This window comes from Andrographis paniculata, unplaced genomic scaffold, assembly GCF_009805555.1.
Source record: "Andrographis paniculata isolate CXL003 unplaced genomic scaffold, ASM980555v1 Contig11END, whole genome shotgun sequence".
In the NCBI taxonomy this organism is placed as follows: Eukaryota; Viridiplantae; Streptophyta; class Magnoliopsida; order Lamiales; family Acanthaceae; genus Andrographis; species Andrographis paniculata.
Genome location: NW_026137391.1, coordinates 1601507 through 1615951, shown reverse-complemented (window position 1 = coordinate 1615951; position 14445 = coordinate 1601507). Strand labels below are relative to the sequence as shown.

Sequence of the window (14445 nt, the reverse complement as noted above, 5' to 3'; positions counted from 1 at the left end):
GTGCATAAATTTAGCTAACAATAAAGAGAAAAAAATCTGATATAATTATAGCGATGAAAAAATTATTTTATTTATAATCAGTAAATTAAAATATTTAGAATTAATAAATTTATAATGAAGGAAAAATTATTTTATTTTATTTAAGTATATAAATGATTTATGTTTGTGTTAGAAACTTTTTTATTTAATTTCACCGTATGTATTGATTACAAATAAAATTTTCTCATCTTGTGTTCATCCAATATATATATATATATATGTTTTTGATGTTTTTTATTTTGATTTGAAATTGAGATGGTGATTTGGAATTTGATTTAAATAGTATTTCAAATCGTAGTGTTTTATAAAATAAAATAATATATTTTATTAAAAATCGTATAAAATAAATAATGAAAAAATTAATTTGAAATTAAAAAAAAAAAAAAAACAAAAAAACACCCTAAATACAAAAAAAAAAAAAAACTTTAAACAAGAACTTCACAACATGGGACATGTGGATATTATATTTTAACAAATTAATATGTTTTAAATTTCGAATCTATTGAAATTTAGTATATAACAATCCAAAAATTCAAATATAAATATAATCAAATATCTACTCATTTAAAACAAATCAATCATCTATTCAAAATATCATATTCAACATTTATTTATATTAAGCTTGAAATCTTAGGTCTGTTCATTTATGTAGTATTTTTAGATGGAATGATTGTCCATAAATTATTTTTAAAGAAATACAATATACAAATGTTAACAAAATATATAGTAGTATAATATATATTTTATCCACTAAAAAATTAATAACTCATTACAAAATATTATTTTTTATATTATTAACACAATTATATATAACTACCATATATATATATAAAACAAACAAAGTGAACAAACTCTAATTTTTATTTAATTTTTTAATTATTCCTAAATAAACTAAAATTTGAAATTAGTTATAAGAATAAAACATACTATCTTCGTCCGGCTTTAAGGGTTTCATTTAGTTTTTGCGTACTAAACATTAAAAATATTTTTATATTTGTATATTTTTTTGCACAAATGTCATTATAATAGTATTATAAGACATTAATATAAATACTTTTGTTATTTTCTTTTATTTATACTACATATTCATATAATAATTAATATTCAAATATCAACAACATGAAAAAAATAAATGGGTCCAGCCGGCCGGAGGTAATATATAAATGGTACTCAGTAAATACGAAAATTCGTAGCAGCCTCATCCTCGATGGTCTTTAATTTCCGGACAACCAAAAACACAACTTTATTATTACCAATCTCTAAAATATTTTGAAAATTTGAATCTTCCAAGCATGTATGTATATATGTATGTATATGTATCCCACTTTTCAGGCCAAGACAAACACAAACACAAAAAATGACCCCACCCCACCCCACCCACCCACCCTTCCAAAGACAAGACTGCCTAAATTAATTAATAATCCAATCCACATTACTTACTTACCAGATCAGACTTGCCCATTCGGTTTTCGAACCGGCGGTTACGGTTCAAACCGAAACCGTGTTCAAACCGAACCGAAACCGTCGTTCTGACAGTTGGGTTTCGGTTTGTAAAAATTAGGCTGAGTGAAAAGAAGCTCTCCATTAGTTGATATGGTGTAGAGTTAGGATCTTCAATGGTGAGTTTATACGTTGTCCGAGTGCATGAGAGCTAATTCTATATCTACATATATTTTTATAGTAGAATGAATACACGAATTTTGATGATAATATTTTCTGCACTATATATATATATATATACACACACACCTGGTACACATATTCCCAAATGAAAATTAATGTTGTAAAAGTCGCACCTTGGCCTTGGGGCTGGGTGCTAGCTATCTAGATGGACTTGGTGGACTTCAATTCGTAATTTGACAGTCTTCTTCTACTCTCCTGAAGTAAAATGGGAGCTAAGAATGAATAAGTGAATTTAAAGCAACATAGCATACTATATTTTGTAGGATAAATTAATTATTATTTTGACTTGTGTATTATTAAGACACATTTTAATCATTCTCATTCTCAGGTTTCAATCAATTAAAATATAAATTAATACTCCATCCGTCCGCTTACAAAGTTTACATGTTTCTATTTTGGGACATCTAATTAAAAAGTTTACATTTCATTAAATACCCTACTTTTTTCCACAAATACCCTTACTTTACATCACATCATTACTTTTACACAAAAAAAAAAATAAGGGCAAAAATGTCATTACACTACTTTTAACTACTCACTATAATTAAAATATTATTATTTTTTGAACACCGCGCCAAAAGTAAATATAATCCTTGTAAATGGACGGAGGGAGTATTATTCAATCTAAGTAAACACAGTTTGAGTAGATGTGTGACAAATATGGTGGCTCTAGTTTTGTGTAAACACACTAACTAATTAATTTTTAATTAATGTGAGAAATATGACTTACGAGTAGTTGAGAGTCAGATTGTTGGGTTTGGGTGTGGTTGGTCTTGGTTCCTTTAGAACATGCACTCCTCATAGCATGCACTAGTATCTTGATGAACTCCTTCACATGATTGTAGATGCTGAATTGAATTGCAGTCAGGAGAGAGAGAGAGAGAAAGAGAGAAGGTGATAATGGACATACTATACCATAGAGCTTCTTCCGAGTTTCAACTCATTATTCTTACGTCACTATGTCATCCTTTACTAAACTATTCACAATTTATTTACATCACATCAAATATTAATTTTATTATTATTCTCAAAATATTTAAACCTTAATCACAATTTAACTTTTATCCTTAATATTTGAAACTTTTTCTCTTATGGCCTAGTTGGACCCCCAAAACATTCTAACACATAAACCTCTAAGTTTAACGTTTGAGTATAATAGTAGATCTTGACTCATTTTATATAATTATTGCCAAAATATTGGAGATAGTTTTGTAAAAAAGGGTAGAGATTGGTTATTAAAAATAGAAATAAAACTATTGATATGAAATATAGGAAAATGGCAAAATAAGACTTTTTTTTTTTGGGGGGGGGGACAGAGGGAGTATATTAAATACAAATTAAATTTTTTATTCAAAATATATCAATATTTGATATGATATTTTAAATCGTAACAATTTTTGAATTAAAATTAAATTTACCTAATGTTTTGAATTGAATCCAAAATGAACAAATACATTTTTTTATTATTTGAAATTTATATTTCTAAGAAAATATAATTTTTTTTATAAAATATTATATTAAAATTATTTAAATAAAAGTCAAATATCTAAATTCATATATATATATATATAAATTACTAGTCAACACATCACATCTGAAATTAAGGCGCTTAAAATTAAATTCTGTGTTATGTTGTGTGCTAACAACATTATATAATATGACTTAATATAATACAAATAAAACATATGAATATGATATAGTTTAGTCACATAGCACATAAAACATATAAAGTTAGTACTCCTTATAAATCATACACGCTATAAATATGAACAAAAAGCACATGGTCTTATTTCAAATATATATATACATATAGCTATCGCATCACTTCCTAGGTTTGGTGATCTTTATGACTTAAATAGTATTGGACAGAAATCAAAGAGTATGGCGGGTGCAATTAGTTTTTCATCTAGCATGCCAACATTTTGTACACAAATCTTATGATCATGCAAGGCAATTCCCAAGAGCTCTGATAGGTAGATAGATAGATAGATATACCGAAGGTCTATAATGCATAGGCATTGACAGGACAATAAACTTTCAATTGTAATTTATAAGAAGAAGAAGAAGAAGAAGAAACATGGATAACCAACCTAAGAGCGAGCCATTAGAATATCTTACCTAAGACGATGTCTGTTACATGCCATGAAGAAAACCGCAAAGCCGTTCAGAATACTCCTCAGGGCACGAAAGATCTGAGAGAAAAGATCATTCCAAAGAGAACGCCACAGTGAAGCCTCATATGTGATCACTGTTGTTGTCTCGACACCCCTCGAAAGCTGAAAGAGGCCCCTTGCAGATAGCCATATAGTCCCAAGAAAATTATACGTAAAAGCACAGAAGAAGGCTAGAATTCTACATAATCCATGGACCAGCTTAAATGGAGCATAAAAAACCATCCAAACAATAGGGTATATCAAAGACATTACTGCATCAGACACAACACAAGAGGAGAAACAAAGAAAGCTTAATAAACAAAAAATCTCAATCATAATCAGAGCAGACAGATAGATAGATATATTATTATGATTAACCATATCTTTTATTAACTTACCAATATTCCAAGCTGTTGCAAACACATACCAAAATGGTAGCAACAAAATCTCTAAAATGTCTCCTGCCACTGTAAACGTAGTCTCGACAACCATCCAAATAACAGAGAAGAAATCCTCTGCTATGTCCATAAGCATGCTCACAAGAGGAAGGAAGAATTCCAATATTCGGATAAATGGTCGCGCCATGGGGAGAATAAAGACAGAAAGGAATGAGAAGATGGTCCGTGCCACCACAAGAAAGCATTTCACAGCTTTCTGAAAGTTATGTAGAAACAGCATAGTTCCCAAATACTGGATCCTCGAAACCATTTCCCATGCTTCTATCCAATCGAAAAGAGGTCCAAATAAATGGGAAGCTGTTGCTTTAAGAAGTGGTATGTTTTTGTACAGGTCATAGAAGCCAATGGCAACTGTGACGAATGAGATGAGCACGTACAAAGCTCGTGCCAGCGGGCACATCCATGGACGATAAAGTCGCGAGAATCCAGGGTAAGACTGTAGGAATATAGCCCAAGGAGGAAGTCCTGCCTCAAGTAGTGTAAGTAGCCACAATTCTGACATTATTATGTCCTTCAATTTAAAGGGTAGCTCCGGATCATTGAATCGGAACAAAATCAAAACATTCTTGTAGACAGTTGTCTCAATTGGTTCTTCACATTCCTGCCATTGTTTATTTTCAGTTGTCTCTGTATTCGAACAAGAAGTGCAACTAGGAGAGTCGTTCCTGGCTTCATTCGGTACGTCATCCATATCATCCTCAGTAATCATTGGTAGCCTTTCTTGAACATCATGATAGACTTCCCCTGCAACAGCAATAATAGCTTTAAACTCAGATATAAAGCAATAGCCTACATATTAGTTAGTTGGCTGTTTTTAGAAAATGTTTGTTTTCCCTCATGGATAAAATACCTATAGCGGCATCCAGATGCTTTTTTAAGACTATATGCTCGCTCACTGTCCCCGAAAACCATGTACTTGTGCTTGCTGCAGCTTGTGCAATACTGTCGAATTCCCATCTTCTCATGAGTTTTGCTTCAATTGCAAGCAATGTGTCGGTCTAAATAACGTAATCATCAGAAGAACTGAGACTCACAATTTATGTGATAAAACCTCGAAATGCATCACTCAGATTGATTATTGGCTTTTAACAGTATTATTTACCTGAAGTTCGTTTAGGTAGTTAATACCCCGCACATTGTTCCAAGTGACCTCAAACACAATGAAGCCACTGAATGTTTGGTGCAGCAACTTGCTGTTTTCAATCAAAGCATTCCGGAGCTTGTGTACGGGCTGAAGGGCTCTGTGCCGGGACAATGTCAAGGCATCCGTCAAGGCAAACCACTTTCTCTCGGGTGTAAGGCTAGCACCGGGAGCAGAAGAACCCTGCAGTTCTGTAAGTTCTTCAAGCATCTTTTCCTCTTTTCTGGCTCTTGTAGTCACGAATGGGGATAACCTGGACTGTACAAATATGAGAAAGTATTTTTCAAAACATTGGTTTTGAATAGCATTAAGATTATAGTGCAGAGAAACCAACCAGTCGAAGCAAATTCAGACTATTCAGGATTTGCGTTTAAACAGCTAGCATTCAATGACACTAACTATTAGACAACATTTTATTATTCTCGACAGAATTCGATTCTATAGATTCTTACTTCATTCGGATATAAATGATATGCTTAGAATCTGAGATGAGCATGACTTGAGCACTAATCATTCAGGTTTATTGACTCTCGTTCATGGAAATAAACTATGCATAATTTGAAGCACTAATCATTGAAGCCTGACTCATATCTAAGCCCTAGATTAGCTTTGGAAGGGGAAAAAAACAACCTTAGTGACCATCAACTGCCACCAATGCGTAGGATCTGACATATGCTCTTTCGAACGTGGTCTGTTCTCGACTAATATGTAGAATTTTCCACTTTCAAAAGCAAGAAATAAGTTGAGATGTGCGAAGTAGGACTGCATATCCCTGCATATCGTTAAGGTAATCAAATTTGAGAGCATGGTGATGATGAACAGTCAAATCATTCATGACATGAATTATGAAATTTGTAGAGAAAATTCAAAGCAATCGAACGATGCAAAGCAAATTAATACCAAATCCGTACGAAATGTTCAATAGTTCTTACCCTATCTGCAGACTCGTTAAGGGGAAAATCCATCGTTCGTGTCCGCATTTAGCCATCACCACTTTACTACGCTCCTCGGTCGGAGTCAACTTCTCCTTCCTTGAAATCGTTCCATCCAACACTGCCTCATCCATTCACCAACATTTCAAAGGTTTGGAGCAAAAAAACTAAAATATAGACGTTGTAGCTAGATTCATAATTGTCCGTCAAAGCAATAAATATGCAAAATCCCCAGGTGATACAGGAGAATTCGAGAATTGCGAATGATCAAAACATTGAGACACCGCCGAAGAGCTTCATCTCATAACAAATCCGCCGAAATTAAACACGTCGACGTAGAAGACAATGAATGGAGAGCCAGCGCGCGATTCCTGAATCAATGGCAAGAACGGAAGGCAGGAAACATAGATAAGAAACCGAAATAAGGGGGAGAATATATATATATCTATATATATGAACGTAGAGGGGAGCAGAGGAGAGTGGGAGAGATTTGCATTTCAATTTCAATGGAGGATCAAATGGCGACATGATGATGGAAATGGAATTCGTATGGTGGATGGAACGTAGACATGCCAATGGTTTCGAACCGGCGGTTCGACCGCCATCGGAGTGCTCAAGACCGGCTACCGCTGTAGTCCGTCCGTCCGTCCGTTGTTGTTTTCCGATCTGATCTATTTGTGTAGTCAGTCACCGGAGGATGGATCACCGAAACTGCCCAAAGTCTCCGTCCGATGTCTGATCATTGAAACACTGCTCGACGAAAATAGCCATCGATCATCGTCGGTCAATCTCGATCGATTCTGCTTCTCGTAGGACTATTTCAATTTGGTTTTCAATTCAAAAATTGATGCTTTGTTTTGATTATGTTAATTTCTTTTAGTATTAGTATTGTTTTGAGTTCTTATTTTTTGATTATTTTCTTCTTTTAAACAAAGATAAAAATGCACTATCTTGGATGTTGAATGTATATTCTCTCCAAAATCATCTATATTTTAATCCATCGTTCATTTCCTTTTAATTCTCTCATCAAATCCTTCCTTTACTTATTATTATTTTATTATTAGTATTATATGTACGTAAATGGTGTGTGTATATAATAATAATAATAAATTCTCATTTAAAATTTCATATTCAAAATTTAATACTATTAGTTTTTAATAATACTAAAAACACATTAAAAAATAGAACACTTAAAAATAAGAAAAAGAATCAATCACCGTAAATCAATGGCATGGCCGGTTTCAGACTTGCCTCGGTTTCGAACCGCCGGTTTTCCGGTTTTTGAACTGGCGGTTACGGTTCAAACTGAAACATAAAAATTACAAACCGTGAACCGCCGGTTTGGTGAATTATCTTTTTTTTAAAAAAAAAAACCACCTGCGCAGGCGGAGCAGACCGAAGAAGAAGAAGAAGAAGAAGAGGAAGAGGAGGAGGAGGAGGGAGGAGGAGAAGGAAAGAAAGAGAAGGAGAAGGAGAAGGAGAAGGAGAAGAAAGAGGGGAAACCTGGCGGTGGCTGGTGCGGCGGCGGTATCTGGGTGTGTAAATGTTGATTAGGGTAAAAAGTAAGATTGTGTTTGTGTGCATATTATATTTATATTTATTTTTTTATAGATTTTAAATTTTTATAAAAATAAAATAATTATTAATATATTGAAAATTGATAATATTATAATATTTTTTTTCATATTTTGAATTTTGTAATTTTTTTATTATATAATTATATTTAATTTAAATTATTTTATTATCTATTATGCTAATATTATTATAATTTATTTTTAAATTTAAAATTTAATTTAATTATTAACTAAATTATTATCAGTTTAATTATTTTTATATTGTAATAATCTAAATAATTATTTATATATATAATTTTTACATAATAAATATATTTAAATAAAATTAAAATTTAATTTAATTATTTTTAAATAAAATTCAAATATAGAAAATATAAAAGAAAAATATAAAAAATAATATATATAAACCGGCGGTACAAACCGAAACCGACGGTATTTAAACCGAAACTTTCGATTTATAAACCGTAATCGAAACCGTCATTCAGAAGATTCGATTTTGAGTTGATATTTTCACAAATCGTAATCGAATAATCGGCTGTTTAAACCGTTTGAACAAGTCTAACCAGATGTCTTTAAATCCTGCCAAGAATTCTTAAAAGGCCCACATGCCTGGCGTGAGTATATACGATACCCACCCTACCTCACATGGGGTGCACCCCACAAATCCTACGATCAAGATTCAACCACCCGGACCCCCCAATACGCATCTTGACCGTTCGTTTCAACTGCAAGTTTACCCTTTTTTATTTATTTTATTTTGTGCTCGGATCATAAAATTCATACGATTTATCTGAAACAGCCAAAAAAAAAAAAAAAAATCAAACTTATTGCAACGAAGTCCGACGGTTTTTCGGTTGTTTGAGATCATTTTGGGTCCAAATCAAAGCTTTTCTATTTTTTTGAAGCCATTATTATTATTATTATTAAACTTTTTGGCAAATTTTTAGCTTTTTTATTTGGGATTTAAGATTTTCGAATATATAAATACTTAAAAAGAATGTGTTTGGCAATTAGTTGATAGCTTTTAACTGTTAGCTGATTCAATTAACTGTTAATTTATTCAATTAGGTGGTTTGATTAGTTTATTTAATTAACCGTTTGTATTAAAGTATTTGGTAAAATACACAAAATGACTATTAAGATATTGATATATTATTTTTTAAAATATTTAATTTTGTTCATTTTAATTTGAAATTTATGAGAATTTTTGTTATTAATTATTGAAAATTATAAAAATATTATAAAATATTTATTTTTATTTTTATTATTTAGGTCTGAGAAAATTATTTTTACTAAAACATAATAATTTTTTATTGAAATTATGTAAAATATAAAATAATAAATCGTAAATCTACTTTTATTATGTTAATTCTTATTTTAATATATATAAATAAATTAATAACTTTTATTTTTTTTATTTGATTTAGTTTTAAAAATTTATATATTTTACTATGTAATAATTAATAATAATTATTATTTTAAATTTACAAAAATAAAAATATAATTTAATAAATTAAATATATTAAAAATAATTAATAAATACTGCTATAAAAATATATTTATATGTATAAAATAAATAATTAAGTTTTAAGGGTAAATAAGAAATAACCAAAATTAAAATGAAAAAATTCTTTCAAAACGATGGGTAGATGCTTTTCATAAATTAGTTTTTTGGATCCAAAAAGCTATTTCAAAAAGCTAATTTACCAAACACCTAAATTAGCTTTTTGACTGGTCAAACACCTAAGCTTATTCAATAAGCTAAAAGTCCTAAAACGCATGTGTTTACTTGTCAGGTTTTACACCTGATTTTACTATTCCAACTTTTTTTTTCCTCCAAAAACATCAAATCAAACACCCAATTTTTATTTATTTTATTACACTAAAATCTAATTTTACATTCAAAATATCACATCAACACATATTTATATCACATCAAATAACTATTTCAATTCAAAATTTTACTATTTAAAATTAAAACTCAAAACTAAAACCTCACGAATAAACACACAGAGAGATTTTTTAAACTTTTTTATACTATTTATCAACAAAATGTCTTAAAAAACAACTATGGTTGTTACTAAATTATGTGTCATGTGCTGTGTGCTTTAAAATTATGTATTGATTTTTTATTTATTTATTTATATTTTTTTTTTCTGATTAAGGCTAATAAGCACCGTAACTATTCCCAAACTATTACGTTAAATATATATATATTATCACAAAATATCATATTAAATATTAAATTTTTACTATTATCAAAATTTTCAAATTCTTTTCTTTTTATTTTTTAAAATAAGCTTATTTTCAAAATTTGATCAAACAATTTTACCTAGAGTCCTTAACGAGCCAATCTAGGCTCTTCATATTTGAACTCGGCTCAATAAAAATTTGAGTTCAGCTTGTATTCGTTCATTAAAAGATACATGCTAAAACATTTGTTTAAATTCAGCTCATTAAAATATTTTTATTCATGTTCGAATCGTTTAGCATAATGAACAAGATGAAACGAATCGAACTGAGCCGAGCCGGCGACCATTTTACTCATTTTAAAGCTCTATTTCTCTCTTATTCAACTATAACTCAATTCGTGCATTTCTAAGTAATCAAATTGATGATTCTCTTACATAAAAGAAAAGTCTTTTCCATATGGGCGGCTGAGCTTGTCCCTCTCATGTCCCCCAAATACAGCACCACTTGTCTTTAAATTGCTCCATTTTCTGCCGACATAATTAACCTTCCTTTGTCCCAAATTCATTCACTCAGATTCCAAGATGAACATCCATTATATATATATATATATATCTATATATCTATAAGAACACCTCCTTTAATCTCCTAGAAATAAATCTTCAACTCATAGCTACAGAAATTCATTGACCAGTGATTAATTCACACACCATTTGTGTTCAAGAATTTTTAGCTTTGTTTGTGATTAATTTAGCGCTTTAGAGGCATTTCATCAAACAGATGGGGAGCATAAATAAGATCCATGAAAGTGATCTAAACTTGAAGGCAACTGAGCTCAGATTAGGGTTACCTGGAACAGATGAAACCGACAAAATCAATTCTGGTTGCAAGAACAACAACAACAACAACAAACGAGCCGCGCCGGAGGAGAGTGAATCGAGCTCCAATTCTGCTACCAAATCAATCGACCATGGAACTGCCCCAGCCCCCAAGTAAGAGCCTAATTTCTTCTTTAAATAAATTAAACATCTAATTAGAAAAAACAAATCCAACTGTTCATGGCTGACCTGGTTAATTGGAATTCGATGTTAATTAGGGCACAAATTGTTGGATGGCCGCCGGTGAAGAACAGCTTCCAGGCGAAGAAGGGCGAATCGGAATCGGGAATGTATGTGAAAGTGAGCATGGATGGAGCGCCTTACCTCAGGAAGATCGATCTGAAAATTTACAGTGGTTATCCCCAGCTCCTCAAAGCTTTGGAGACCATGTTCAAGCTCACCATAGGTAATTAGGATTATATGTTTGGGTTGCGCATAATTTGTTTCCTTTTTTTTAATATAGAGTTTTGCAATTTTTTTTTTTTAAAATAAATGATAATAAGTAATTAAAATGTGCTACAAAATTAAGTATTACAAATCCGAATATTATAGATGATAAAATGTAATAAAGAGACAAATTTCATATTCAAAACTAGTGTCCACAAAATTTATTCATTTTAAAGCTCTAATTCTGCTGATATTTAGTCCGCTGATATTTAGTCCTCTGTCGTTTCGATTCGTTATTAGAAAAAAAAAAAAAAAAAAAAAAAAAGGAAAAGGAAAACACTTGAGAAATATCGGGTTTGATGGATCGGGAAGCTTTTTGTTCCAATTCCAACTCGGTCGATTTGGCGAACCGTGCTCTAATAATTTTGTTGATTTCGATGATCAGGCGAATACTCGGAAAGGGAAGGCTACAAAGGATCGGAATATGCACCGGCATACCAAGACAAAGATGGCGACTTAATGCTTGTTGGAGATGTGCCGTGGGAGTAAGTATTTTTATATGAAATAATGAGATATTTTATTAACATTATAAGTTCTATATTCGTATTCAAGTATTTTTTTTTTTTTTTTTTTTTTTTTGTACTTCATTTTTGTTCGATAAGATTTTTAAAAATATCCTACGGAATCCATGATTTCGTCAAGAAAAAATTCAAAAATTTTGTAAGGCATAAATACTACGCCCATTTTCTCATTTTCGACCTTTTTTTTTTTTTTTTTTTTCAATGAAAGATCACAATTAGTAAATAAGAAAGTGTGTCTGTTTTTAGTCGATAGATGAAAGTATAATACTAATACTCAATTCATGTTTATGTGTTTTTCTTGCAGCATGTTCATGTCGTCGTGCCGGAGACTCCGAATCATGAAGGGACCGGAGGCTAGAGGGTTGGGCGGTTGTGTTCTATGAGAATACGTTCGATAATTATTACATTTGACGGGCCAAGAAGAAGAAGAGGACGAGGGATCGTATTTCTTGGAATTATATGATCATATATGGTCTTCTTACAGCTTGGGCTGTCGAAGAATCTAGATTTCGAAATTTATTTGAGTTTGAGAGGTCTTACGGCTGCGGAAAAACATATAGAGTAAATTTTATAGGTTTCTTTATACTATTACAACATGGAATGAAGCCTTGGTGGTTTCGAGATCATGTAATGTTCTAAGTGTTTTCACTTGTATTGTAATTTCAATCCATCGAACCAAAGTTAGACATTGTTGTTGTGTATATATAAATATATATAAAAGGATTCATATATATCTTGATCGGTTTTTTTTTTTTATTTTATTTTTATTGATATATAATCTGTAGCTGTTATTCGTCAAGTGGGTATTGGATAATCTTTCGACTGAAGACAATAGTTTGTAACTTGATTCAAATAATTTAATATGATCTTGTAATCTAGAAGTGATTTCGAATCTCAATATTACGACAAACTACTTAGGATTCCATTACATATGTTATAAACAAATAATCGGCAAAATTGTTCATAACTCTCTTATAATTTTGAAATTCAGCGTAAATTTTTTATTTACTTTAGAAATTGCATAGCTCTCTTATACTTTAATAAAAGTTAGGTTTTAAAACTCAGCGTAAATTCCAACTTTACTTTAAAAAAAATTGCATGACGTCTCCTTATTCTTTCAAAAATATTGCATGAAACTCCCTGCAATGCAAAACATATAGATATGAACTCGTTTTCTCATCGTACAAGGGAGATTACATAGTGGTGGAATTTTATGCCACGTTTTTTAAATTATAAGGGGGTGTCATCCAATTTTAAAGTATAATGAGATTTTACGCTGAATTTCGAAATTACAGAAAAATTATAAACAATTTTACCCAAATAATTTATAAAATCAAATCTAGAGTTGTCGAGATAGGCCGACTGTTCAAACAACTAACAATCCATTATAATCCATAATTAGGTTAGTTTTGGCTGGGAAATTAGTTATGATGGAAGTAGGTTAAAATTACTAAACCAAACCCTCGACATGTCAGCCCGACAAATTCTATTCATTTTGACAACTCTCTCTGTATATTCTTGAAATTATTTAATCATACTTTTGCAATCTTTTATAATCTAATTTACCTAAAATGAAATTATCAATTTTTTTTAAACAATTTTAGACAAATAAAAATAAATTAAATTAAGTCTCGTAAAAAATGAATTGATAGAGTAAACTTTCAAAAGATTTCTAGATTAGTTCATTAGTTTAGGGGAAAGAAAAGATTCGTATTAATATCAAATTTTTTCATGTATTTAAGGATAAACTTGAGCATCCAAAGTTAGTTTATTTATTTATTACTCCCTCCGTCCATCTAGAAAGTATACATATATTTATTTTGGGACGTCTAATTACAAAGTAAACATTTCATTAAATACCTCACTTTTTTCCACAGATACTCTTACTTTGTATCATATCATTACTTTTATACCAAAAAATAAGGACAAAAATGTCATTACACTACGTTTAACTACCCAACGCGCCAAAACTAAATGTATACTGTATCCGTGGACGGAAGGAGTATTTATTTAATAGTAATTTATTTTGCAAGAATCCTTTTGAGAAAAGAAGATTTATTTTGTGTTTTGTGAAGAACAGAAAATCTTGAATGTAGATTCTACAAGATAAGCTATTTTAATTAATTTGGTGTTAAAAGCCAACTTTAATTAAATTAATTTCCTGGGAAAGAGTTGATTAAATTTTTAAATATGCCAAATGGCTACTTAGAGATGCGTGTTAAATTAAATAATTAATACTAGCTCTTACCTATATATACTGCACAAATTCAATGGATTTCACGGTATTTTAAAAAAATAAATTGATTTATTATAAAAAAATTATTAAAAAATTAATAAAAAATATATATATATAATTGGTAAATAGAAAAATAATGACAAATTGTGGTGTATAAGGTTATTTACTAAATTATGCATAAAAAAAATATGAG

General features: G+C 30.4%; 2 protein-coding genes across 5 annotated transcripts; one reads left to right on the top strand and one right to left on the bottom strand.

The window, feature by feature from the left end:
- Positions 1–1470: 1470 nt before the first annotated feature.
- LOC127247777 (uncharacterized) lies at positions 1471–7805 on the bottom strand. 4 transcript variants are annotated; one of them, XM_051269793.1, is made up of 9 exons: positions 7624–7805; positions 6407–7156; positions 6105–6246; positions 5436–5732; positions 5184–5331; positions 3841–5077; positions 2453–2570; positions 1836–1917; positions 1474–1702 (listed from the first exon to the last, which is right to left on the bottom strand). In XM_051269793.1, exons 2-8 carry the CDS (start codon positions 6538–6540, stop codon positions 1864–1866), a joined length of 2130 nt encoding a protein of 709 aa, XP_051125750.1. In that variant the 5' UTR covers positions 6541–7156; positions 7624–7805; the 3' UTR covers positions 1474–1702; positions 1836–1863. The 4 variants fall into 4 exon arrangements, with proteins under 4 accessions (XP_051125776.1, XP_051125759.1, XP_051125750.1 ...); XM_051269810.1 differs by having other exon boundaries at positions 1474–1917; positions 3841–4147; positions 4274–5077; positions 7624–7804; XM_051269802.1 differs by having other exon boundaries at positions 1473–1917; positions 6407–6777.
- A 2919-nt stretch (positions 7806–10724) lies between these two features.
- LOC127248977 (auxin-induced protein 22B) lies at positions 10725–12704 on the top strand. The gene is made up of 4 exons (XM_051271564.1): positions 10725–11162; positions 11267–11454; positions 11881–11980; positions 12321–12704. The coding sequence occupies exons 1-4, from the start codon at positions 10951–10953 to the stop codon at positions 12397–12399; spliced, it is 579 nt and encodes a 192-aa protein (XP_051127521.1). The 5' UTR covers positions 10725–10950; the 3' UTR covers positions 12400–12704.
- The last annotated feature ends 1741 nt before the right edge of the window (positions 12705–14445 follow it).

What these genes read in the sequence shown, in the direction of transcription:
- LOC127247777 (XM_051269802.1), bottom strand. Translation starts at nt 6,540, where the DNA reads ATGGATGAGGCAGTGTTGGATGGAACGATTTCAAGGAAGGAGAAGTTG. An exon ending in GCATCTGGATGCCGCTATAG is followed by an intron (nt 5,078 to 5,183) that starts GTATTTTATCCA and finishes TTGCTGTTGCAG; the next exon opens with GGGAAGTCTATCATGATGTT. An exon ending in AATCTGACTCTCAACTACTC is followed by an intron (nt 1,918 to 2,452) that starts GTAAGTCATATT and finishes ATTTTACTTCAG; the next exon opens with GAGAGTAGAAGAAGACTGTC.
- LOC127248977 (XM_051271564.1), top strand. Translation starts at nt 10,951, where the DNA reads ATGGGGAGCATAAATAAGATCCATGAAAGTGATCTAAACTTGAAGGCA. An exon ending in CATGTTCAAGCTCACCATAG is followed by an intron (nt 11,455 to 11,880) that starts GTAATTAGGATT and finishes TTCGATGATCAG; the next exon opens with GCGAATACTCGGAAAGGGAA. An exon ending in GTTGGAGATGTGCCGTGGGA is followed by an intron (nt 11,981 to 12,320) that starts GTAAGTATTTTT and finishes TTTTTCTTGCAG; the next exon opens with CATGTTCATGTCGTCGTGCC.